This window comes from Mesoplodon bidens (assembly GCF_964165515.1).
Source record: "Mesoplodon bidens genome assembly, chromosome: 14".
Lineage (NCBI taxonomy): Eukaryota > Metazoa > Chordata > Mammalia > Artiodactyla > Ziphiidae > Mesoplodon > Mesoplodon bidens.
The window spans coordinates 17,851,317-17,876,783 of record NC_138170.1 but is presented as its reverse complement, the minus strand read 5'-3'; the positions used below and the strand labels follow the sequence as shown (position 1 = coordinate 17,876,783).

General features: G+C 44.6%; 1 protein-coding gene across 1 annotated transcript in view; it reads left to right on the top strand.

Annotated features, from left to right (window-relative positions):
* AFF3 (ALF transcription elongation factor 3) overlaps positions 1–25,467 on the top strand; it is a 555,628-nt gene that overhangs the window by 76,312 nt on the left and 453,849 nt on the right. The window contains exons 3-6 of the mRNA XM_081253559.1: positions 14,466–14,540; positions 16,868–16,988; positions 18,005–18,317; positions 18,447–18,832. Of these exons, the coding sequence (XP_081109685.1) occupies positions 14,466–14,540; positions 16,868–16,988; positions 18,005–18,317; positions 18,447–18,832 (895 nt within the window). The remainder of the gene's footprint in view (positions 1–14,465; positions 14,541–16,867; positions 16,989–18,004; positions 18,318–18,446; positions 18,833–25,467) is intronic.

Here is a 25,467-nt window from a genome sequence, read left to right as displayed (position 1 = left end):
GCCTCAGTCCGAGAATCAGCTGTTTCTCCCGGAAGCCCTGGTTTCCTTTATTGAAGAATGGTGTTAGAAACCAAGATCTGGCTTATTTCCCTTAGTATAATGTTCTCAAGGTCCATCCATGTTGTATGTGTTAGTTTGCTAGGTTTGCATGACAAAATATCACGGACTGAGGGGCTTAAACAACAGAAATTTAGTTTCTCACAGTCCTAGAGGCTGAAGTCAAGGTTAAAGTGTCTGCAGGTTTGGTTTCTTCTGAGGCCTCTCTCCTTGGCTTGCAGAGGACAAGCTCTTGCTAGCTTTTCCTGTGGCCTTTTCATGTACAGGCCTTCCTGATTTCTCCTTTGTGTGTCCAAATTTCCTCTTCCTATAATAATTATACCAGTCAGATTGGATTAGGACCCATTCTAATGACCTCATTTTAACTTAATCACCTCTTCAAAGGCCTGATCTCCAAACACAGTCACATTCTGAGCTACTGGGGGTAAGCCTTCAGTATATGAATTTTGGGGGGACGCAGTTCAGCCCATAATGTTATGTAGCATGTGTCAGAATTTCCTTCCTGTTAAGGCTGAGTAATATTCCACTGTATGTATAGACTACAGTTTGTTTATCCAGTAACTCATTGTTTGGGTTGTTTCCACCTCTTGGGTGTTGTGAATAGTGCTGCTGTGAACACGGATGTACAGATATCTCTTTGAGACCGTCTTTCAAATCTTATAGGTGTGTACCTACAGGGTTCCAGTTTTTCCATATCCTTGCCAACACTTGTTATTTTGGGTTTTTTTTGAGAATACCCATCCTAATATGTATGAAGAATAACAAATATTTAATATACAGCATCAAACATACTAAGTAAAAACAAAGGAAAAAGGAAATTTTATTTTTTCTGTTTCTCAGAAATAACCAGTGTTAACGTCTTGGTATTCTTAGATTTTTTATATATGTATGCGTGTATATGTGCGCACACACACACACACATATATGCTTATGTATAAATTTAACAAAACCTTAATCACATTGCTTATATAATTTTTATCCTGTTTTTCATTTAATATTACATTATGAGCATTTCTTCTGTCATTAAATATTATTGAAACACATGAGTTTAATGGCTACAACATACAAAATAGTTTCATTATTTTCTGATTATTGCTCACAAGGTTGCTTCCTGTTCCCCCTGTTATATACAATTCTCTGATGAAAATTTCATCTCCATGTATCTCTGCATTTCTGACAATTTTGTTTGGCCGGATTCCTAGAAGGGGGTTAGCAAGGTAAACAGTCCTCTTTAAAGTTTCTGAATATATACTACAAAATGCACAATTGTTTCCAGCCATGTGGGAGACACCCAACACTTACCGGGATTGAATATTATCTTTCCAACTTGTTTTTAAAAATCTTTTCCAATTGAGTACATAAAAAAATGATTTCATTTTGATTTAGTTTGCATTTCTTTAATTACCAGCGAAGATGTGCAGTTTTCACATATTTCTTTTTTCTCTTGTGAATTTAATATGCCTGGTAAATAATTGACATGGCTAGGAAATGGCACATTGGATTTGCAGAATTACCAATATTTTTATAGATGCTGTTAGAGATGCGATTAGTCACAGCCTTTAATGTTTAAGAAAATGTGATATGTCTAATAATATTAAGAGATGGTGTTGCATTTATTAATGATAATTTCGTTGCTCTGTAAGACTTGTAAAAACTAGTCAGAGACAAACTGCTTGAAACATAAATGTTGGAAACAAAGGAAACACATAATCTGAAGAAACATTCATTTTTATCTAAAATTCTAACTTGAAAATAAATTAATATCATAAATAGTATTTCTCAAACAGCAAACAAAGTTTGATTAGATGAAAGATAAGGAGACAGTTTCACACAAAAACTGGAAAGAGTACTGGGGAAATTATAAGGTAGGAGAGAGTTGGAGGGCAGTGGACAGTTAATAAATCCGTAGCCAGGAGAGTAGGGTTCAGAGTTCCTGGAGGACCTTGGCAGTTCACCAAACCCTTTCTGATGTAAATTGTTACCCCACTGTAAATCGAAAGTCCCAGATGCCCCTGCACTCGGGTTCATAGTCTTGAGGTTCTGTATGTCTTGGAAGAAGCAGACAAGTTGAGTTAAAGGGAAGTTCCCAGAGCTGCTATCAGATGACCTGGTGTCTTCTGAATTATCCTTGGGAATCATGCAGGTAATTTGTCTGAGGCCCAGATGATACTGGGGCAGGTGCAGTGAGAAATTAGATGCTCTCCGGGTGAATACAGTGATTTTTTTTTTTTCTGGCATGCCTAAGTACAGGGGAAATATTGAGAGATTCAGAAAGTTCCTGCTCGATGTAGAGTTCGGTTGGATTAAAGTCTGTAACTGAGGTGTGGAGAGTTGGTTTAGTTCATCCTTGGGGAGGGGGTGGGAAGGAGAGAAGGAGAGTGGAGAAAATAGGCCTGGCCTGGTAGGGAGAGCCAGGATCCTGGTATAGTGTAGCATGTGACTTACTAATCATGGCCTTAATTTTACATTTTTCACGTTTATAGATACTTCAGAAGGGGAAGAACAAATTAAAACTGTTAATATTTCTAAGATATAATGCTTTTTATTCAAAAAGTAATATGTGGCTATAAAATATCCAAGGAAGACAGAAGAGTATAAATTCTTCCCCATCCTCACCACTCCATCATTCATCTCAGAGATAACTATTTAAACGTTTTTATGTATGCATAAACACACGCACATTATTTTATGTCAAAGAGATTATATCGTCCTTCCCTCTACAACTTATTCTTTTCACTTTATATGTCTTGGATGTTCTCCAATGTCTGTACATTTAGATCCACACCATCCAGTAGCTACATACTCTTCCATTGTATGAAGTACTGTAGTTGGTTAACCAGTCTCCTAGGAATGATATTCCACTGGTTTTAAATTTGTATTTGTTCTGTAATTTAATTAATCATTTGTTTTGCGGTGATATCCTAAATATGAATAGTATATTCCTAAGTAGGAGATGCCTGGGCCAAAGTCAGCATTTAGTGACAGCCTGCTCAGGCCACCTATCTGAGATGGATGAGGGGTGGTATTTCTTTCTGCATTATGGGTGTTTTAATCACCTTCCATCCAGCTATTCGTGGTACTTCACGTTGGCAGAACATGTTCACATTTCCAAACACCCCGTTCCCTTCTTACTGATCAGCGTGCGGATTGGTTTTGTTTACCGTGCCTGAGCTGAAGGCCTGCAGCTTGGAGTAGCTCCCAGCTACTGCCCCTGGGTCTTCTCCCTCCTGGCTCAATGGTGACGCCTTTGAACGAAGAGGAGAGTCCTTGGAAGTTATGGGCCCAGTGGGAGGAGATAGTCTTGTCTAATGGGAGGCTTTGCTATGTCATTTCTATAATTCCAAGCCAACTCTGAGTCCTTTTCTTCTTATTTAAGAAAGCTTCAAGTTCAGTAATTTTCTAGGATGTTTCCCACTGAGATGTTACAGTATCTTCTATAAATGCATGTAGATTTTTCCTTGCCAAAGGACATCATGACACTTCATGTCTCTTTGTGCAAATCTTAAAGAAAAAATTATTTGGTAAAGCCTAGCTTCATCAACGCCTTGAGGCTGCTGCTTTCAGAATGTACCTGAAAGGCAATTGTGTGTCCAAGCATGCGCTTTACTGTCCCGGGAGGACCAGACAAATCCACTCCCAGTTCTGCTTCTCCTCCCTGACTTCAGTGAAGGTGGGGTTAGTGCAAAAGAAAGTTGGCGATTCATTCATCCATCTGTTCATCCACTCATTCAACGAACGGTCATTGAACGTCTTCTGTGAGCCAGGCTTTGTTCTCAGCTAATTCTGAGGGGTGCGGACATTAATAAATTTATCCTAATATCACAGAGCTACTTACATTACCTGTGACATTGGGCTTACTCTGTTGTGTACGGGCATATGCGGGAAACATAAAAAAGAGACAGAAAGAGCAAGAGCTGAGGGAAGAGAGGAAAGGAGAGGAGGAGGAGGTGACGTTTTAAGAGAACGTGAAGCAAACCTGTTGTCAGAACAGACTTAGTGAGTGTCCTCTTTGAAATGTTTCTTAAAGAATTGTGATAGTTATCATCATGTGTAAGCAGCCCCATACTATATAATATTCTGAAAGTTCTAGGGAATCAAATAAAATAGTTTTATGATAGATTGCATGTCTAGTTGAAATGGAGAAATGTGTAAGTGATACAGCAGCCATGGGAGGACCCCTTGGTTTTCTGACACTGTGTTATATGGATATTTAGAATCAATCATCTTTAGTGTCACTAGCACAGAATGAATTATAGAAATGTAGAGTTCAAATAATTCATAATTCTCAACATCTTCCTCTAAGTCAAGCGTAATTGACTACAGAATTTTCACCTTGGGAAGATGGAGGAACGTCCTCAGGAGTCTGTGTCAAGGTGTGGGCCATAGACTAGCTGGCACTTTGTATATAGTGAGTGTTAATGGAACATTTTTTGAATAAAAATATATTATTTTAAAAACTTAATTTGTCTTTAATATTCAGAACTTATGCAGGACTTAGAGTTTTGATTCTAACAGTTATTGTTTAGAATAACGTTTAAATTTTCTAAGTCCTACTTTTTCATTGAAGAGAGGTCTTTATCTGTAAAATGAGCATAAGGATCTGTTTATGACACGCAGATTTTATTTCATTATATATATTCATTTACTAAAATGTTGCGTTTTGCATAAATAAGGGGCACATAACAGGTTTGTAGAGAGGGATGAATATGAGAACAAATACAACTTTCTTTATAAACTCTCCAGCACCAGACAGCTGGCCAATATTGGCATTATGATGATTCTCATTATTATATTCTATAACCATAAAGAATATTTTAGGATCCAAGATCTGAGTGGATTTTCATTCTGTTTGTTCAAACTGTGGAATATGTATAGGCCACATTTTGATAAGGAAGGAGGAAAAAAATTAAACAACCATTGAGCATCTATTTTTAAAGCATTGTTCTCATTGCCAGCTCTGTGCTAGGCAGTATTCTAGGTGCTGGAAATACAGAAAGTACACATAGGACCTCTGCTTGTGGAACTAACCGTTAATGGAGGATTCAGATAATTAGTACAAGAAATGTGATGTGGAGGCCGTAGGTTTCTATGTAGGAGTTATGAAGGGCCCCCTGGGTCTGTTGGGGGCGTCAGGGAGTGTTTCTGAGAGGCAAACACCGCTAAGCTGAGACCTCCAGGGTCGGGAGGAGGGGGCCAGGTGGAGAGCAGAGGTGCTGAAGGCACAGAGAATAGCACACACCTGGGCTCAGAGATGGGGGGATTGAGGGCTGACAGTAGGGAGAGAACAGGGGCCGGGTCCTGCCAGGCTGTGGATGCCAGAGTTGGATTCTGTCCAAGGGCAGGGTGGGACCAGAGCAGTGACGTGATCAAATCTCTGTTTCAGAAACCCCACTCTGGCTTGACTCTGGAGAAGCCATTAGACTGGGGCAGGAAGAACAGCTGGGAGACCCTTTGGGAGGCACTGCCAGCGTCTGGAGAGGGCCCAGGGTGGCCTGGACTGAGGAGCGGGCGGTGGAGGAGAGAGCTGGACCAATCTGAGTGACATTGACAGTGCTGGGGACTGATTGGAGATGAGGGGCAGGGGCATGGGAAACGGAGCCAAGCTGATTCCCGCCTTTCAGGCCCGAGCAATGAAGTGGCTAGTGGTGCTGATGTGGGCAAACAGAATGGAGGCCGAGGCCGGGGTGGCAGGTGGAGGTGCGCTCGGGAGACCGGCTCTGTGTGTCTGTGGGAAGCCTGAATTGGGGAGACCACGTGGATGGTTGGATAGTTGGGTCTGGAGCGGAGAAGGGAGACGTGGGTGCCCCTTGGAGCCTTGCACGTGTCATCAACGTGAAAACGGCACCTGCAGGCAAGGAATGCACAGCGTCAACCAGGAAGAGGCCAAGCCTAGAGCCTGGAGTGACAGGACATTTTACAGGAGCAGCTCAGAAAGAGAAACAGGCAGGCACACTGGGGAGTAGCCCGAGAGGCAGGAGGAAAACAAGCTCACATCCCCGCAGCCTGGGGAGAGAGCTCGTGGAGGTGGTGTTGGCCATGCGGAGGGCTGGGCAGTGAGGAGTGTCCATGGAGGCCCCGCGAGGAGGGGGACCTTGCTGTGAACGCAGATCACATGGGTTTCGGAGAACCAGGCACTGGAGAGAGAGCAGCTCTGCAGAAATCTGTGTCTCATAAAGAGCAACAGCCCGAGGAGGGCAGGGGGTCAGGCAGGCTCCTCCTTTTCTTTCCTTCCTTTTTTCTTTTTTAAAGCTGAGGGCCTTGAAGGGGTTTATTTGCTGTGGAGAAAAAGCCAGTAGAGACCCAGATGGTGACCAAATAGGGGGAAGTGCATCTGTGGGGAGGTGGAGGGTGGATGGAAGGTGGGGAGTAAAGGGAAGGGGCTTCAGAGCCCAGGGGGGCGGGTCCTCGTGGCGAGAAGGAAGGATTCGCCCTGAGAGAGGAGAAGGGGAGGCCTGAGGTCCAGGTGAGGCGGGCGGAGGACCGGACGTTGAGGGGGCCTCTGCCCGGGGGCTTCTGTTTCTCTGTGACCGAGGAAGGGAGCCCTGGGCCTCACACTCCAGTCCTGCTTCCCTGGGGACCATGGAGGCTCCATCCTCGGGGTTGGGGGTCGGGGGTCAGGGTCTGCATTCCCTTTCAGTCCTGAGGGTCACTACTGTCTTATTTCCCTCTTTGCTGCATGCTGTACCCACCGAGACTTCAGGCTGAGCCGGATAAACTGCCTTGTACCAAAAGAAGCCATTCTCATCTTCAAAGCAGGGCCTCCTTCCCTCCCAGATGAATGGTTGAGTCCGTTTCAGTAGTTTCTATCTGTGTTGCCCACATGGAAGATCCTGGCGGTGGGCCCGTCCGCTCAGACGTGGGAAGGTGTTTGAGGCCGTGCCTGTCCCTTTAACGCCCTCTCCATAAGGGGAGCTCTCTTTGCTTTCATCCTGTCCTGGGGCTAGTTTTGTACCTCGGGAGCCCAAGCTGACTCTTCCCTGCCTTCGGAGACTCCCCTTCAGCAGGTCAGTGCGTATCTCGGTCGTGGTTCTGGGAGGACACCAAGTCGAGGCGTCGGGCTCAGGAGAAGCTGGAGCCGTGTGTTCACGGCTGGTGTTCGGGGTCGCAGGGCTTTCCTCGTCTTAGGAGCCTGACCCCTCGGAAACGTCAGGAAGTTATATGAGGGGACTCGGCCACCCTTCTCCCCCCACCCCCGACATGGGCACCACGCCCATGACCCTGAGGGGCGCGCAGGGGTGCTTTGAGAGAGCGTCCTGGTTACAACATAGGCACGCTGGAAAATAGGACCCATCCTGTGTTCGGCTTTAAAATCCTAGGAGCTGAAGGTTAGCACCTGACACTGTAAAGTGAAAACGAAATTTAACTGAGCATTTCGTGGAGGAAAAGTAATTTATTGGCTCTACCATGAAAAGCCCTGGGAGTAGGCATCCTTCTCACCCTGGACGCCAGTGAGGGATGCCGGCTCTGTGCTGCGGGCTGCCAGTGGGCTCTTTCGAAGCGCATAGTAGGGACTTCGCAGGTGGGTCTCATTTGGTTATGTTACTGCTTTTGTGAGGCTCTGCTGTGTCTTTATATTCTACCAAGGAGAAGATGGTAAATCAGGGTAATTGCTTCATCCCAAGGCACTTTTATATCGTAAAGCAAAGAAGTCCTGTGAAGAAACTCAAATTAACTTCGGCTGTTGATACTATACGGAGAGCCTCTTTGAAAGCTGCTTGTCATACAGCCTGGCGGTTTATCACGGAACAATTCCATTAGAACCTGACACTTGTTCTCAAGGCACCAAGACTTAGGGTCCCTCAGGAAAAGCATTTAACCCTTGGCAATGCAAAGCTGTCATTTATCTGTCATCTCTCTAAAAACTCACTGGAGCATGTTTACGAGAGAGATTTGGAGCAGTCATCATTTCCACTGAATTAGAAATAGATTTGGGCTTCAGTAAATAGTCAAGAAACAGTAAAGTGTCCAGGCCCACACTGCAGAAGTGGCCTGGCGCTGCTAGTTCCATTATAAAATGCACTTACCATGGTATTCCGTAATTCTCAAGGAGCTCACTGAACAGAATTCAGCGACTGGAGTATTAGTTAATTGCTAGTGCTGACTCATTTGAATTGCTTATCCCAGTTCTATTTTATAGGCTTTAGAAGAATTGTTAAGGTTCACGTGTATCCACCAAGGAGGCTTAGCAGACCTTAGAAGAATGAACTGAAATTGTCACGATCTGAAAATTAACACCCTTCTGCCTGGCATTTACAAACAAAGGATGGGGGTACCATTTGTCAAAGCCCGTCAGTGAGCGGGTTCCCCAGGGAGCCAGGCCAGCAGAGTCGAAGAATTCAGTCTCTGGTGCCAGACTGCCTGGCTTCAGACCCAGGCATTGTCTCTCACTGGCTGTGGGCATTGGACAAGTTAGTTAACCTCAGAGCCTCTCGTTCCTTCATGGGTGGACAGGGAAATGTCTCTTGGGGTTTTAAAGACTATTAAATGAAATAATGCACGTGAAGTCCTTCGTACAGTGGCTGCAGATAGTAATAAAGGGAAATTGGTATTAGCAAAATGTAATATGGGCCTGATGGGTCTGAGATGATGGTATAGATCATCCAAAAAGGCTAGTTTTCATTGGAATATTTACTGACTAAATTTTTCTGTGGGCGTCTGTTACTTTATGACTCCCTTCAATTTCCTAGTTTCACAAAAGCTGTGGTACAGGAGAAGTGATTATGGCACAAACCAGCCTCAATTCTGTTCCCATTCTTGTAGAACAGATCGGCAGCCCTAAGGCAGAGATGTATAAATGCTCTGAGTTTCAAGATTGAATTAAGATTGTGACAGCCTTTGTGGTCAGAGACAAACAAGTAAGGTTGGGCTGACCTTTCCAAGATGTCCCTGGTGGAAGTAATCAAGGGGGGTGGTGGTGATGCTTCCAAAGCTCATGGTGAGCCAGAGGCATAAAGCTGTTGGGGGAAAACCGAGTGAACAGGCGTGGGAACCGGAATTCAGTGACTCAAAGTGAAAAGCCTGGTGTAAGTGAGCAGGGTCCTAGTAATGTTCTTTAGGATTTAAGGGTTCGTCGTATGCGCTGTTGGCCAGTCCTCACTCCCCAGCAGGTCTTTAAGCACCAGCCTCACAACCACCACGACCACAGTCACCACCGTCACCACCAGCACCATAGCTACAACAGCTCAGGGCCGTGATGGACCCTGGTTGGGAGCATCCTTGCTTCCTCACCAGTCTCTGTCTCCAGCCCCATCTTCTCAGCCTGACTTGCCTCTATCACCCGCTCAACTCCCTGGCCACCTTTCTGCCCTCCAGTCCACTGGCTCTGACTGCAGACCAAGGAAGAAATTTGCAAGTAAACTTCAACAACCTTGCTTTTCCCTGATTGAAGGAAGGATTACTGATCTTTTAGCATTTGCTTTAAACATAACAAGAGACGTTAATTAGTTTGACCCATTAACTTTAAAGCAGTCGTTATCATTTTGGAGCGCTTGATTACGTTTCCCTAACTATACATAGTTGCTGATGTAGCTGCCCCGAAGAGCAGGAGCGTTTCTGTGGAACATTCTTCCCCTCGTCGTTTGGTGCCTCTTCTTCTTCCCGTTGGCCCTTGTGACCTCAGCCCCCACCCCGGGGGCGGGTGAGCACGGCATCCCAGGACTGTCAGCATCCCAGGACTGAAAAGACCGTCTCCTCCGTGGTCCAGCTGATGGAGGCCAGCCCTGATGCAAACTGCAAGGAAAGGGCGAGGGAGTCTGGGAGTCTCCTTTCATTCTCCCCTGCGTCCATCCTTCACTTATTCACTCCCAACCGAGCCTGCTTTCAGGAAGGGATCCGGTGAACTTATTTAGGGCGAGGTAGTTTAGCAGCGGAGCAAACCAAAGAAATGAAACTTTGAATGTGGAATTCCGAGTGGCTAAAGAAGTAAGATGGTGTGGTGAGGGCAAAGGTCACCTCCTCCGAATACTCTCAAAGGCCCCTTAATAGTAATTTATGTATCTTGTACTTCTGAGTCCTCCGTCTTCCCCTCCCTCTCCTCCACCTGCCCGTGTCTCAAGACCCAGCTCAAAGCAGCTCTCTTGCAGGACGCAGTCCTGACTCCTTCTGCATGCCGGACCACAGGATGTTAACGCTCTCTGCTTAGAAGGGCCCGTTCCTCTCCTCCCCCTGGCCCCCTAGACTGTTAGCTTCTCAGCAGCAGGATAGGCTGGTTGCAGCCCTAATGATCTTCCCAGTATCTGACACAAGGGCATTCAGGAGGCATTCAGAAATGCTTTTGGACTAAAGTGAATTGTAGCTCTGCCATTTGAGGAGGACAGTATTTTTTAAACATGGAGAACATGGTAACTTGATCCAAAAGACAGGTGAAAGTTTTCTCATTCTCTTTTTTTTTTTCCCATTGGAGTATAGTTGTTTTACAATGTTGTGTTAGTTTCTGCTGTACAGTGAAGTGAGTCAGCTATGTGTATACATATATCCTCTCCCTCTTGGACCCCCCCCCATCCCACCCACCTAGGTCACCACAGAGCACCGAGCTGAGCTCCCTGTGCTATACTGCAGGTTCCCACTAGCTAGCTGTTTTACACATGGTAGTGTATTTACGTCAAACCTAACCTCCCAATGCATCCCACCCTCCCCTTCCCCCGCTGTGTCCACACGTCCATTCTCTACATCTACATCTCTATTCCTGCCCTGTAAATAGGTTCATCTCATTGTCTTCTCCTTGAATTCACTCGTTTCCTAGATCCCAACCCTGGAGATACACCAGTAGGTAGAATAATGGTTTGGTTTTTTTTTGTTGTTGTTTTGGTTTGTTTTTTTAAGGATGAAACACTTTGATGATTCTAGTCAAGGGGTGCAATGAACCACATATACCCTTGGCTGAAAGCCTTTGTCATGGGAGATGCAGTTTGTTTGAAGCGAGTGGTCAGATTTGAACGGGCTGCACGTGGATCCGTGCAGGAAGGAGGAGGAGGGCAAAGCCCCTCTCTGGCCAGTGGGTCTGCTGGGTCAACTCTGGGGCTCAGTTGCAGAGGCTGCTGTGCCAACTCCAGTGCCTTCCCTCCAGGAGGGCAACTTGGGCACAGATTGGAGTTGGCTGATGCCTGGGTCAGATCCGGTGAAAGTGATGACACTGTCAGCCCTAGCAGGCTTACTCTGGAATCTGTCATTTCTTTATTCACTCACCCGTCCTCCATTCCTCTATTCTGTAGTACATGGATATCCTTTTCGTATGGGTGCTGTGGAAAGAGACCGATGTTTGTTTTTCGTTGTTTTGGGAGTATAAAAATAACAGCCCAGCCTTTGTTCCAGAATTCTTCTTTTACTTCTGTCTGAAGGAGAGAGGACTTGCCTTTGTTTCACTCACCCTGCTTAGCTTTACTGTGGCTCACATGCACAACTGGTGGACACTGGGCTTGTAGACACCAGGGTGTGGGAAGTGTGGCCACTCCTTGGCTCTTAGGTCGGTCCTGTCTCCTGGATAGACCTGAAGAAAATACTTCGGACGTTGCTGTTCCTTCCACATGATGTATTCTTCATGACACTGTTTTGATGATCAAACTCTTATCCTAAGTTCCTCGATCTTTTTTTTTTTTTGGCGGTATGCGGACCTCTCACTGCTGTGGCCTTTCCCATTGCGGAGCACAGGCTCTGGACGTGCAGGCTCAGCGGCCATGGCTCACGGGCCCAGCCGCTCCGCGGCATGTGGGACCTTCCCGGACCGGGGCACAAACCCGCGTCCCCTGCATCGGCAGGCGGACTCCCAACCACTGCGCCACCAGGGAAGCCCCATCCTTGATCTTTAAAAAAGTTAACCTAGGAGTATCTACCAGCTTTGTCTTTCTTCAAGGGACATTGTAAGGATAACAAAGAGACATATATGTGAAATGTTTTGAGCTCAGTGGAAGGGAGAAGCCTTGAGACTCAAAGGTATTACTGTTATTGAGTTCCATGCTGTTATCATGTGATTTTGGAAATGATGATAATAGCATATTTGGATATCTTTTCCTCCTTAACCAGCATAATTGGCTTTTCCTCCTTAACCAGCATAATTGGCTTTGGCCACTGCCCTACAAAATACTTCACACGTCATCAATGTGAAAACGGCACCTGCAGGCAAGGAATGCACAGCGTCACCCAGGAGGAGGCCAGGCCTAGAGCCTGGAGTGACAGGACATTTTACAGGAGTGGCGCAGGAAGAGAAACACGCAGGCACACTGGGGAGTAGCCTGAGAGGCAGGAGGAAGACAAGCTCGCAGCCCCGCAGTCCCGGGCAGGGGAGAGCTCGTGGAGGTGGTGTTGGCCGTGCGGGGGCCTGGGCAGTGAGGAGTGTCTGTGGAGGCCCCGCGAGGAGGGGACCTTGCTGTAAACGCAGATCACATGGGTTTCGGAGTACCAGGCATTGGAGAGAGAGCAGCTCTGCAGAAATCTGTGTCTCATAAAGAGCAACAGCCCGAGGAGGGCAGGGGGTCAGGGGAGGCTCCTCATATTCTTTTATTTTCTTTATTGTTTTTTTTTTTTTTTTTTTTTTTTTTAGTTTTTATGACTTTTATTAAATCCTTACAAAACAGAATACAAAATTCCGCGTTGACAGTTGGTGTAAAGGAAAACTTCTGAGCTGTATCAGTTCACCTGGTGCAGTGGAGTTAAAGTGCTTGGATGTTTTTCCCCCACTTTAAAAATATTTGAGGTTTTTTTTGTCTTTTTTACACATCTTAACATTGAAGCACTGCTGTGCCCCCTTCCCCCAGTGCCAGACTCGTTCACAGTAACGGTTCTGGCCGGTCCTTTCGGGCCGCACTGTCGTTGTGACAGGGGGAAGAAGTGGCTGTCCCACCTTTGAGAGAGAGAAAAAAAAAAAAAGGCTGCTCACAGCTCAGCTTTCCCGAGTAAAATGGCCGTGGCGCCTGCAGCGAGTGGGAGTCCATTTGTTTCTTCTTTACAAAAAGGCAGAATCCCCGGTTTCAAAATGTGGAATCACATTTTCTGGGAATGTTATACATCTGCAATAAATAATAAATAGTCTCATAGCAGTTGGCTGCCTCTAATGCAAAATAAGTAAATACATTTGGTGACATCCATTTGAAGAGTATGATTCTTGTAATTGTCACAGAAAGAAGGAAGCACCTCACAGACGATAGAGATTTTGCCATCTGCTAGTAACAAAGGAACATAACTCATAACATGAGGCTCTTACTGAGTTTAATGGATGTATGAGCATGCCAGGAATTGGAATTCTCTACTACAACCATCCCCAGGGAAGCTGACCTGACTTGCAGCACGTCAGGGGAGAAGGTTCCTTTGCTTGTAGAGCAAATGGCCTGTGGCCCTCATACTGCTAGGATGGCAGAAGAGGGAAGAGGGCTGAGTTTTAGTGGTGACACATCAAGAGAGAGGCGTGCTCCAGGATTGTGACAACCTGCCCAGACCTCACTTGCGATCAGTGGCACGGCGGACTCACTGTCGAGAAGGTACTGTCTTTACGAGTCAGAAGAGGTAAAAGTTCAGACGCTTAGGGAGAGATGAGGGCTGGCAAGTCCACGCTTTCTCTTCCAGTGACATTTGCTTTATGCAGATGACATTTTAGCTTCCTGGGCCTGACATGACAGGAGGCGGGTGTGGTTCTGGTTCAGGATGAGTGGGCGGGTTCCTGTTACGAGACGCTGAATGCTCAGTGGAAGCGGCAGAGCTGAGAAACCCGAGGAAAGGCAGTCAAGAAGTCTTGCCTCTTGGGCAGGGTTTCCTTTGCCCTCCTCTGGAGAAGGGGGGACGGGTTGTCATCTTCGGTCATTCTGGTTTCAGCTGATGGTGTGGAGGGCACAGTGTGGCACAGGCGTCGTGGCGGTCCCGTGAAAGGTGGCCAGTGCGCTTCTGTTAGTAGCTCATGTTGGAGGTGGTCCTGCGGGTGTTCAGTCCTCCTCGTATCAGAGGCCATAGGCTGGGCGTGCCAGTGGGACCTCATTAGAGAACTTTACCCAGCGGTGGTTTGCGTCTGGGAGCGCTTTTGGTTATCTTCCAGCTTAAAGGGGTTGGAAAATGAGGCAGGTTTACTTAAGGAGTGTTTCCCCCTCACCTCCGTCTTCTCCATATTTGGAAGGGATCCTTGACCTTGGAAATGCAGTGAGTCGGATACCTGCCTCATTGATTTGGGCTTGTATCCTAATGCCTCTGTCTTAAACATCCAAGTCACGTTGCAAAATCGGTAGGGTTTCGAAATGTATCTTCATTGCTACACTCTGCATTGTTCCTGACCTTTTCTTCACATGTCCTGTGCCCTTTGGACCCTGATGTCTTGTGCCCTTTCTCCCTGGCCTTTGGGAAAAAACTGACAAACTCGTGCACAGTAAGGTGCTGAGGGCTGATCAGGTGTAAAGTGTTTTCCCTTCTTGTGGTGTCTACATTTCTTACAGGGGTGAAGACATCTTAAACCAGAGAAGTGACTCTCTAGTTGTGGAATTTCAGTCGTCAGCCAGCAGATGCAGGAGGTATTATATTGGGTATGGGGGCTTCTCAGAAGCCTGGAAATCATCCTAAATGACCACCTGCTCCATGTTACATCAGGCCACTTCGTGCATCACACCAGTCTTGTGTGTTTGGTTGGCTTGACCTGGCTGAGGACAGCAAGCATGTCTGTGGGAGTCCCTGTGCATGGAGTTGCACACAGTAGGTGCTTCACAAACCGTACCTATCAGAGAGGAGAAGTACGATGCATGCAATGCAAGCTTGTTTTTCTGATTGCGAATGCTGGTTTTGGTCCAGACATTAGCCAGTTCATAGAAAACCTGCAGTGCCTCTCTTGGCTGCAGCCCACTTCATGCCCATCCACAGCATGAGTTGTGTATCCTCAGAACAGTCTCCATTTGAAATCCATGGAATGTTCATGAAAACTGGGGTTTCCTATTGCAGAAGCATATTGCCCGGCAAGCAGGGCAGGACAGTCGTGCCCTTCCCTTTGAATCTGAAGCCTGGTTCTGTGATTGAGTGTCATTCCCATCTCGTGCCTCCCTTATGCCAGTCACTGTCACCAGGGCCACCCCGGAGAGTTTCCCGTGACTGTGGGGTTGGAGCCATGAGCCTCGCCGTTGAGAGGCTGGGGCTGTAGCCTCCCTTTGCATGAAGGTCACTGCTTGGACTTGCAAATCGAGTAACTTTGGGTAATGTACTAAGGCTGAATTAAAATGCTAATAGGCTACATGTTCTGGGTATTTTAACCTTCCCTGATCTGAAATTTAAATGAAATGCCTTAGGTGCTCTCACAGTCTTGCCAGAAGCATATTTAGCATCACCCCTTAGACAGTGAATTTAAACTATACCGTGACCACACGGGCAGAGCTAGGAAGATAAGCAGTATTTATTTTATCATTTTATTTTATCATCATACTTGTGTCATGTTGCTGTAGGGGACGCAAATATCATTTTATTTGCGTCCTGTACAGCAACATGACACAAGTATGCTCTTTTACTCGAGATAGCAATTTAGCTGAAACACAGCGAAACAAAACCCCAAACCTCACTATTTTTTAAGTTTCTTTGAACCTGCAGATTCTCTTCTTATCATCACCATTTAATAGCAGTACATTGGATTTGGGGCACCTGAAGCTATGCCAAAGCCCTTTTGTAGATTTCCTTCGCATTTAAACCTCGAAGACATTGGGCTGCAGAGAGATTGCATGGCCTTTTCGTCATCATATCACTGGCTATGGCAGGACCACAGTCAGGACGTGGCTGTCCTGGCTCCCAGCTCCAGCCTCTGTCCACTAGATCAAGCTTGAGCTCTAAGCAAAGCGATGACAAGGTCGCTTAAACTAAATGCGTCTGCTTGAAATGCACACAGTGCTCATTTGGAGGTCATGGCAGTTCCTTACAAGGGGTAGTGTTAGTTCCGTTGTCTACACTGGGGCCAGATTTCTCTGTCTACTGAGCTGAAAAGTCTATTTCCTTCTGTCACTTAAGTCACTAACTTATGATTAGTTGAATTAGCCTTTTTGTTTTTCCCTTACGAGGAGGAAGGAACACTGTTTTTTCCTTAAGTCCTTCTAGTTATCTGGTTTCTGGTCACTTTGTAATTATATCTTGGGAGAATGGATATTAATTTTCTTGCACAAAAAGGCTGAGTTCCTTGATGACATACCGTGTTTCAATTTCTGTCCTCTCTCCCGTTGCCTGCACCCCTTCCTCTTAGCCCATTTTTCATAGTGAGGAAGAGTGATCGTGTGAAATATATCAGAAGGAAGGATGGATTCAGTAGGAGTTTGACAACTTGACTGATTAGCAGAGATCAGAAGAAGGCTCATAACAGTGAAAACCACTGCAGCATGGAGTTTCAACAGCTCTTTTGGGACCTAATTAATGAAAGAATCACTACTGAAACACAGCCATGCCAAAAAAAAAAAAAAGAGAGAGAGAAAGAAAAGAGCAGGAGCATTTCCATGTAACACTCTGGGGCCATGTCATAAGAGGAAATACGCTCATAATTTCTATTTACACATCTCTGTAATTACCTTCTGCTTGAAGATTATTTTCCATCTTCTCCTGTCAAAGTTGCTTAGATATTTCCTCTTTCACACATCAGGCAGAGAGGTCTAGTGCTGGTTGCAGCTTGTCCTAAGGATTTTTTTTCCTCCCGAAGAATGGCATTCTCAGACACCCGAGTCATACTGCTTGATTAGACTGGCTTTCATCTGATCCATGTTCCCGTTACCATTGCCATTTGCCCGTGAGTCAGACCTCTGCATTCAGGTGAATGTTGTATTGAGCATTGCGTTTAACTTGTCTGTATGTGGTGGTTCTCCCTTCTTTCTCCCTGATGCAGCGTCTATGAACCAGACAGAAACGTGTTACGGAGGAAGGAACGAGAACGAAGAAATCAGGAAACTCAGCAGGATGACGGCGCGTTTAATTCAAGTTACTCCCTCTTCAGTGAACCCTACAAGGTAGATGGTTTTCACTTGTTCATCTCCACCCCTCCTCCCTCCTCCCTCTCACCCTGTCGGCAGTCTTGACTACAGGAATTGGCCAACCAAACTTCAGACAGCTCAGCCCCTAAGGATGGGGTCTTCCCTCACAAATTTTGGTGCCTCTTTCACATGTCTTAACTGGCTAGTCCCTCAATGAAATATAACTTTTGTTTAAGATGGAGATCTGCGTGCTATGACTTTTATCAATAATTGACTTCATCTCTGCATCAGTTTGCAAAGTCAATGCCATTTGTTGTGTTTTCTAAGCTATGAGGAAACAAACACTAAAAAGAGGTTGGGTTACGTATTTGTCACCCCCAGATCATGCTAGGAGCAGGGTACTTGACAGGGCTCATAAGAAAGGAAATGTTGGATTGTTTCTCATTTATATCAAAGGCCAGAAATATAACTTCGCTTGCAAAATGAAGTAGCTCCCCAGATTTCATTCCTGTTTTGGGCTGCTTGGGACTGGGGATGGTTCAGGCTGAGGGCTTCCTGCAGACTGAACCCCACACTTGTTGTAAGCTTCTCTCTCATTTCTTTTGCCTGTCCCTCTGGGTTTCTAACGAGAATAATTCTATATTTAGAAATTGGAAGCAAAATAATTTGAGCCAAATCTGAATTTTCAAGGAAAGCTTGCAGTGGGATGAAAAAAGAAAAAGGAAAAGAAAATCTAGTCCTGGAAAGACTTAATCCAGACCAGGTTGTGAAGTTGCTATCATAAATTTCCTGATTTCCTTGGCTGTGCCACAGTACCAAGGAGAGATGCTTCATTCGTGCCCTCTGAGGCCATTAGCTGCGGTCCAGTCCTAGTGAGATACAGAGTGTTGACAGACGTCTTCAGAGACGCTGACCATTTTGATGGAATCTCTGAGCTCTCATTCTGAATGTGGCAACCCTGGCTCTTCTAGCAGTAAAGGCGCCTCTCCGTCATTTCCCGTGTTTCCATTGTCTGTAACAGGAGCATGGATGTTATGTTCTTCTTTTTCCAGACTAACAAGGGGGATGAGCTCTCCAACCGGCTCCAGAACACTTTAGGCAATTACGATGAAATGAAAGACTTTTTAACGGATAGATCGAATCAGAGTCATCTCGTCGGCGTTCCCAAACCTGGGGTTCCTCAGGCTCCCGTGAACAAGATTGACGAGCATTTTGCTGCAGATTCGAGAGCCCAGACCCAGCCTGCATCCATCTGCAGCACCACATCCTCTGCCCCAGCAGTGGTCCCTGGGCAGCAGAGTAAGAGGGGCACCGTGGGCTGGCAGAAGGCCGGGCACCCACCGTCCGATGGCCAACAGAGAGCAAGTAAGCACGGACACAGGACGCTTGATTTGAACAGATCTGCTCACCCAGAGAACCATAATAAAAACCCTAACCCCTGTGTCTCGAGCCCCTCATCCTCATCTTCCTCTTCTTCTTCTTCTTCCAAATCAGCACAACAGGGCTCTCTCAGGACCTTGCTTGGAGATGGTGTTGGCAGACAGCAGCCACGGACCAAACAGGTGTGCAACGTCGAGGTGGGTCTTCAGACCCAGGACAGGCCACCTGCTATGGGAGCCAAGCACAGCGGCAGTGGCCACTGTGTTCAGAACTTTCCTCCATCCCTGGCTTCAAAACCTAGCCTCGTCCAGCAGAAACCGACTGCCTATGTGCGACCGATGGATGGCCAAGATCAGGCTCCCGATGAGTCTCCGAAGCTGAAGTCGTCCACAGAGACCAGCGTGCACTGTGCGTCATACAGGGGAGCCTCCGCCACCAAGCCAGAGTCCGCCAGAGCCAAGGCCAAGCTTTCCAAGTTCAGCATCCCCAAACAAGGAGAGGTGAGTCTTTTCTCAACACCACTTACACGCATCCGAGTAGTTTCAAGGGACGAGCTGACTAGTTGTAAATTCCATTCCCATATATCTTTATTTCAGTGTGTGACTGAGGTCATGTGGGGTTTGTAGCCATCAGTATGGAAGGACGTACACATCCATATTGATTTCTTAAAATCTCAAATTGATTATAATCAGAATATTTTTAAGTACCAACCAATGCTGTTGTGGTGTGTCTGTGTTAGGAAGGAATGCCTCTGTCAGTATAGTTCAAGGGATTTTGTGTGTGTGTGTGTGCACAAGCCAATGTTGTCAGAGATTTTATACACTGGAGTAAAAGTATGTCAAGGCTTTTAGTATGTAAAGAGGTTAATTTTTGTGTAAAAGAGTTCAGAAATTCAACGCTTTTGTCAGTTTTGAAATGTTCCAGGACAAATGTTCCAGGTAGACCTTATCATGAGTTTTAAAGTCACTGTTAAATGATTCAATATTGAATATGGTGATTATTCAAATGTTTCAGGTGTCCCATCCATATTAAAATATTTGAGATCCAGGTTGGTTGTTGCTAATCAAGTGAGAATTCTCCTTGTCCTATAAAAAGTGATCTTAGGTTATATGAAGAGAGTGAAATATTTTAGTTCAGAATCTTCTGGTTTACATTTTGAGTTTATTCTGAAGTGTTTTTTTTCACTGTATTACAAAATACATAGGATGGATGTATGGACTGTTAGACTTCAAAACAAGTAAATCACAATCACAGAGGTAGCAAAGAGGCTGCGGTCACTTGAACAGTACATCTGGATGGAAAATGAGGTTTTGTTTGAGAAAAGCACATCTCGTACTCTATTCCAAATTGATGACAGTTGTCCAGAACATGTGAAGAAAAAATATGACCGCACATTTTTTTTGGTTTGTTTTGCTGTGATATGGTATACCAACTAAAATACAACGTGAGCTCCAGAACATTGTACGTAGGAACTGTTCACTTTTTTTTTTTTGATATATTCTTTTCTAAAGATGGAATTACAGTGTGGCCAGAATATTCTTTGTATCTTAATTTGATCTAGTAACCAAACGAAACAAATGATTTGACATTTCTCATTGCCTGTCCTACAAGGCTGAGCTTTACCCATTTCTGAGCTCTCATCTCAGAAACCGCCCGGCACCCATTGGGAGATCAATGTATTCCCCTTAGAGAAGACACATTTATTACTCTGAAATGTTTACACAGGTTCTCATGAGGAAATTAAGTGATATGTACACCAGTAACTTCTTTTGATTATCCATTTATGATGGATCCGAAAAAGTGTTAATTAGGCATTAATGGAAGCAAAACGTAAGTTCTGCAAGCATTTATGTTTTTAAAAGTTTGTAGGAAACACACGTAGTTACCCTCTTTCAGAACTGAATTTGTCAAGCTCTTTGATTTTTGTTTTCCTCATCAAATAGCCTGTACTAGCCAATAAAGCATGACTCATTTTTGAACAGAGGTGACTAACCACCAGGATTCCCTTTATAATTTTCATTCCCAGTGATTCCTTGTTAAAATGATCTTTATGTACCAAAGAAACTCCAAGTTTATTAGGTAACAGTTTATTTACTTTGGAACCTGATGAGTTGATAAAGCTCTGGTGGAAAGCCTGTGTTTTGACAACCAGGGCAGCCTTATGTGGATGACTCTACAGTTTCATTAGGCTTTTGGGTATGTCCTTGATCATGTGGACACTTCCAGGGTGCCCTTTCAGGACCCCCGGTTGGGAATGAAACCCTGTACAGGTGTTGGGTAATCACAGAAAGAAGGAAATGCCTGAGATAGAGGGTCAGGCCGAGAGAAATTAGAGCTTTTATACAGGAAGTGTTTCATTTCCCTCCATGACCTTGAACTCTCCTAACATTCTATCAATAGGAGGTATGTTTCAAAGAGGCCAATCATAACATTGATAGAAAAGAAGTAAGAAGAAGTGTTGTTCCCGGAACAAAGTTATAGTTGGTGGGGTGGTGGTGGTGTTTTTTTTTTTTTTTTTTGGTTGGGGAGGGTATACAGTCCTTATTTTAGCCAAAAGCTTTGCATATTATGGACACTATGGTAATTTGAATCTTGTAAATCTTGTGTGTTCAAACAGTCCACAATTATAATAACAATATGACTCTTAGTGGGCAATAGGGTGCTACCTGGAAGTTTGAAAGTCACGCTTCCTAGCCTTCAGACTCAAAGGGTTTGTTGGTTGGTTGGTTGGTTGGTTTCTTTACAGTACCCAAGGGATTAAGAAATAACCTTTTGCAGATGTATCATTCAGTACTTAAAGGATGTTTCTATAAAGCCACAATCATAATAGAAATGGAAGAATTTTATCAACTAATTGGATTTGAGGGAATATTTGCTTTTATTTTTTGGAGGGTTTAAAACAGTGTGGCAAACCGTTTAAAAAATGTTAATGCCTATATATTTTTAAAACAGATACAGCCTCTATGAAAATGTCCTTTCATTAGTACTGACAATGATTTCCACTGAGAGGGAATGTGTGTTTTAGGAAAATTGACAGAGGAGATGACCTGAAGGGAACTTACATTACTTGACTACACTTTTTCAGGAGGTTAGCCTGAGAGCAAGACTTAAGACAGTGTGAAGAATTTGGAGGCTAAAAGGAAGCATTGGGTAAAAGTGACATGAAGACAAGGGAAGTGAAAATATAGCTGTATGACACTGGATAGGGATGTTCCTCATAAGAAAATCAAATTAATGGCTAGGTGTAATGTGGTGTGAGGAATTAAAAAAAAAATTTAAGATGTGATCTCTGCCTCCAAGAAATTTATGTGAATTGAATAAATTAGACTCCAACACTTCACTTTTAATTTGCAATTTCTCTCACAGTTCAGACAAAATTTAAAATTGGGCTTCTAGGCCTAAGAAAATTCCCTCACCTTTCATAGTTCTTATAGTAGAGCAAGATTCTATGCTATTTTTTAAAATTGAGAATTTGATTTTGCACTTGGTAAATCCTTCATTCTTTTGGACACGTGCACTCTGTCAGCTGCTGTGGCGAATCATTTGTTATCATTCTTTCATCTTCAATAATAGGTAATTAGTGTAGAGAAATTCAGTGCAATTTGATGTGGAAGTGAAGGCCCTCAAGGGAATTCCTTAACTGATATACCTGCCTCTTGGCTGGCTTTCCCCAGCTCAGTTTTGTGTTAATGAAAAACATAATTTTGTTTTTGTAGCTGAGTCTTTCATTCCTGACGTCACCCCTCATTAAGTGAGCCTTCCCTGGTCCGCCACTTGGAAGGGTGACTCCTGTTAGGTAGGAGACAGGGGCCTTAAGGAATGGCTGAAGCAGGCATTCTACAACGTTCCAGGGCAGGGCACACTGAATCTTATTTCCAGTTGAAGTGAATTATTTTTTGTCTCATGCACACACAACTAATATTTTGTCCTTAACATGTAGCATATAATTCACTGTTAACCTAGAGGGGCAGATATAGGTTGTGGGACCCAACATTTATACTGTCTTGGGGGTCCTGTTTAGGAAATAAAGAATACGGAAATATTTTACACTTGAAATATTTTTTTTAATATGTGTAAATTTATTTATTTTTGGCTGCGTTGGGTCTTCATTGCTGTGCGCAGGCTTTCTCTAGTTGTGGCGAGCAGGAGCTACTCTTTGTTGCATTGCACGGGCTTCTCATTGCGGTGGCTTCTCGTTGCAGAGCACGGGCTCTAGGCACATGGGCTTCGGTAGTTGTGGCACGTGGGCTCAGTAGTTGCGGCTCATAGGCTCTAGAACACAGCGCCAGTAGTTGTGGCTTGCGGGCTCTAGAGCACAGGCTCAGTAGTTGTGGCACATGGTCTTAGTTGCTCTGCGGCATGTGGGATCTTCCTGGACTAGGGCTCGAACCCATGTCCCCTGCATTGGCAGGCGGATTCTTAACCACTGCGCCACCAGGGAAGTCCCCAAACTTGAAATATTTACAAAAACATATATAAACACATTTTTAGGGCCCCTCTTGGGACCTTGGAGGAACCTTGGCTCCAGAGCCCCTGAAGCTTATGCATCCTTAGTTTCACAGTGCCTGTCTTTGGCTCATAGACTAGTAAGACATTGTTATTTGAAATAGGATAAGAAATTATCTAAAATGATAATTTTAGATTGGAAAAGAGTGCTTTATATGAGTCTCGAATTTGTTAGAATTAAAAAATACGTATTTATATGCTAGGTGCAATAGGCAAGGCAGAAATGGGGTAATGCTATAAAAAAGCCTAATAATGCAGTGCCATGGAGATAACATATGGGTGTCAGCCTATGAAATCAGTTCGTTTGGCACATTACAGCTTCAGCAGTGGCATTCTAAAAGATACACGTTTTAGTTCCTGCTTGCTATTAGTTTAATAAATGGCAGTTACTTAAAACTTCTCTTGCAGAGCCCTTGAAGAGCTGGGAAAAGTAGCATTTGCAAAGCCAGGGAAGGAAGGAAACCAGTGACTGCCACTCCTCCCTGTAGTGCAGTCAGTGAAGGGGAAAGAGGCACCTACATTGGAATATCAATTAATAGACTGTATGTTAGGAGCTTTCGTAGGGGTTGATAATTCATCCACAAGAACACAGTGACCGTTTTTGGGTGATCAAATTTCTGTTTGTTAAAAGAAGTCATTATATTGTTTAAGATGTATTGATTAATCATAGCATTTTCATGATGGGCATTTTAAAATCACCATTTATACCACAAATAAAGAGCAGAAAGATGAAGCACTGTGATTTCATAAAATAGCTTCCTAGAAAAGCAATTAACTGATTTTTTTTTTTTAAGTTCATGGAAGATAAATGAGGGTAGGTTTCCTATGTCCTGTCACTCTCGGTTACCTTTGTATGAAAATGGATTTCTTCCAAATGAAAGTTGGCACCAGCCTGTCAGAGGAAAAAGGCATCTGCAAAGAAATGTGTACATTACATATTCATGCCAGTCTAAATTTCTTAATTACGTTTAAGCTGTTGTTTTCAAATCCAAGGATGCTCTCTGATTGCTCCCTGATGGAATGAGGGTCCCTGTCTGTTCTGGTCTCATCGTCACCATCACCATGGCCTCCTTCACAGTGTGGCTTAGCAATGGCATCGATGGTTACTCTCTATGCGTCTTCCTCTCCACAAAATGGGCGTCCTCCATTCACTCAGCCAGGATGCGGAAAACTGGTACCGCTTGGACTTAGAAGGGGAGACTCACAATTTTGATCTCAGATATGGGATGAAAGCACTTGTTTTCCATCTTATACATGGGTCATGCTGTAGGCCAGAGTGAAGGCTGGCAAGTGGAAGTGTTTCCGTAGTTTTTGGTACCCTTCCTAAAAGGTAAAGTACTCAATCACTTAAAAGTAACTTCGGTTGCTATGATCTGTTATTGAAAATGATGAAGAAAGCATATTAAAATTTGTCCTGTGGTGAGAAGGTGCAGGTGTCTTTTTCCGCCCCCCTTTCCCCACTGGCTCCTTTAGATTCACATTGTAAAGCTGAGTCTTCCAGCCTTCAGGTGGGAAACTGCTCCCAGCAGTGGAGGCATTGTAGGCAGGACCCGGATGGAGGTGGTTGGCAAGCCCCACTTTATTTTCACCGTGTATTTTCTCAGTTCTCATAAAAGCTTCCTGTCCCAGAAAGCATCTAGATGGATGACAGGGCTGTTTTCCCTTAAACTGCAACCTTGTGGGTGTTACATTCCAGACCTGGGGCTAATTGTGAGTTTGAAGCCACTTGAAAAGATGATGTGTGGTCCAGCATCTCCCCCGCCCTAGAGAAAGGGTCATTGCACAGCCCAGTGAGGAAAGCCTCTTCTTTTGAGCTTCATCCTTTCTTGGTCAGAAGGCACATGCAGGCTGGCGCGGAGCTCCGTGGAATGGCCGGGGCTCTGGACGCCTGCAAAGACTGGGTTCCCATCCTGGTTCTGTCATTTGTTAGCTGTGTGGCCGGGAGCCAGGGGTTGAACTTCACCTCCGTTTCCTTCCTTGTGAAGTGGAGAGAATGATAATATCTGCTTGACAGAGTTACCGGAGGGAGAAGTAGATGAGAAAAAGTATGTAATGTGCTTAGCACAGTGATATCGTGGTAAGCATTCAAAAAATACTGGCTACATTCTTACTTGAAATGCCCCTGAAACAACAAAAGCAAACAGGATATACAAATGAGGGTATTATTAGCAGTGGTTTTGCGTGTGTGTGTGTGTGTGTGTGTGTGTGTGTGTGTGTGTGAGAGAGTTGGAGAGACAGGCCCCATGATGAGAGGCGGGAGGAAAAGAAAAATAAAATTCTGCAAGTTCTTTTGTGTTTATTTTGTTAAAAGTAACTGCAGTCCTGAAGACTGAGATTATCCTGGATTAATACAGCAAAGCCTGAGTGACATGACTTTGCCTCATTTAACAGTGAGCCCCCTCCTGAGATTTTATTGCCGAGTCTGGGATGGAATTTCTCATTCTGTGTATTTGGCTTTTCTGAGCTATTATTATCTGCCATGGACCACGTCATACTTGAGCTTTATTTCCAGTTAAATGAAATAGAAAATCAACAAGACGGGGGCTGAGAAGAAAACATTAACATTTTCAGGTAGCAAGTATTTAGAATGACTCATTGAAATAGATCTCTTTGGAGGCACAGAGTATTA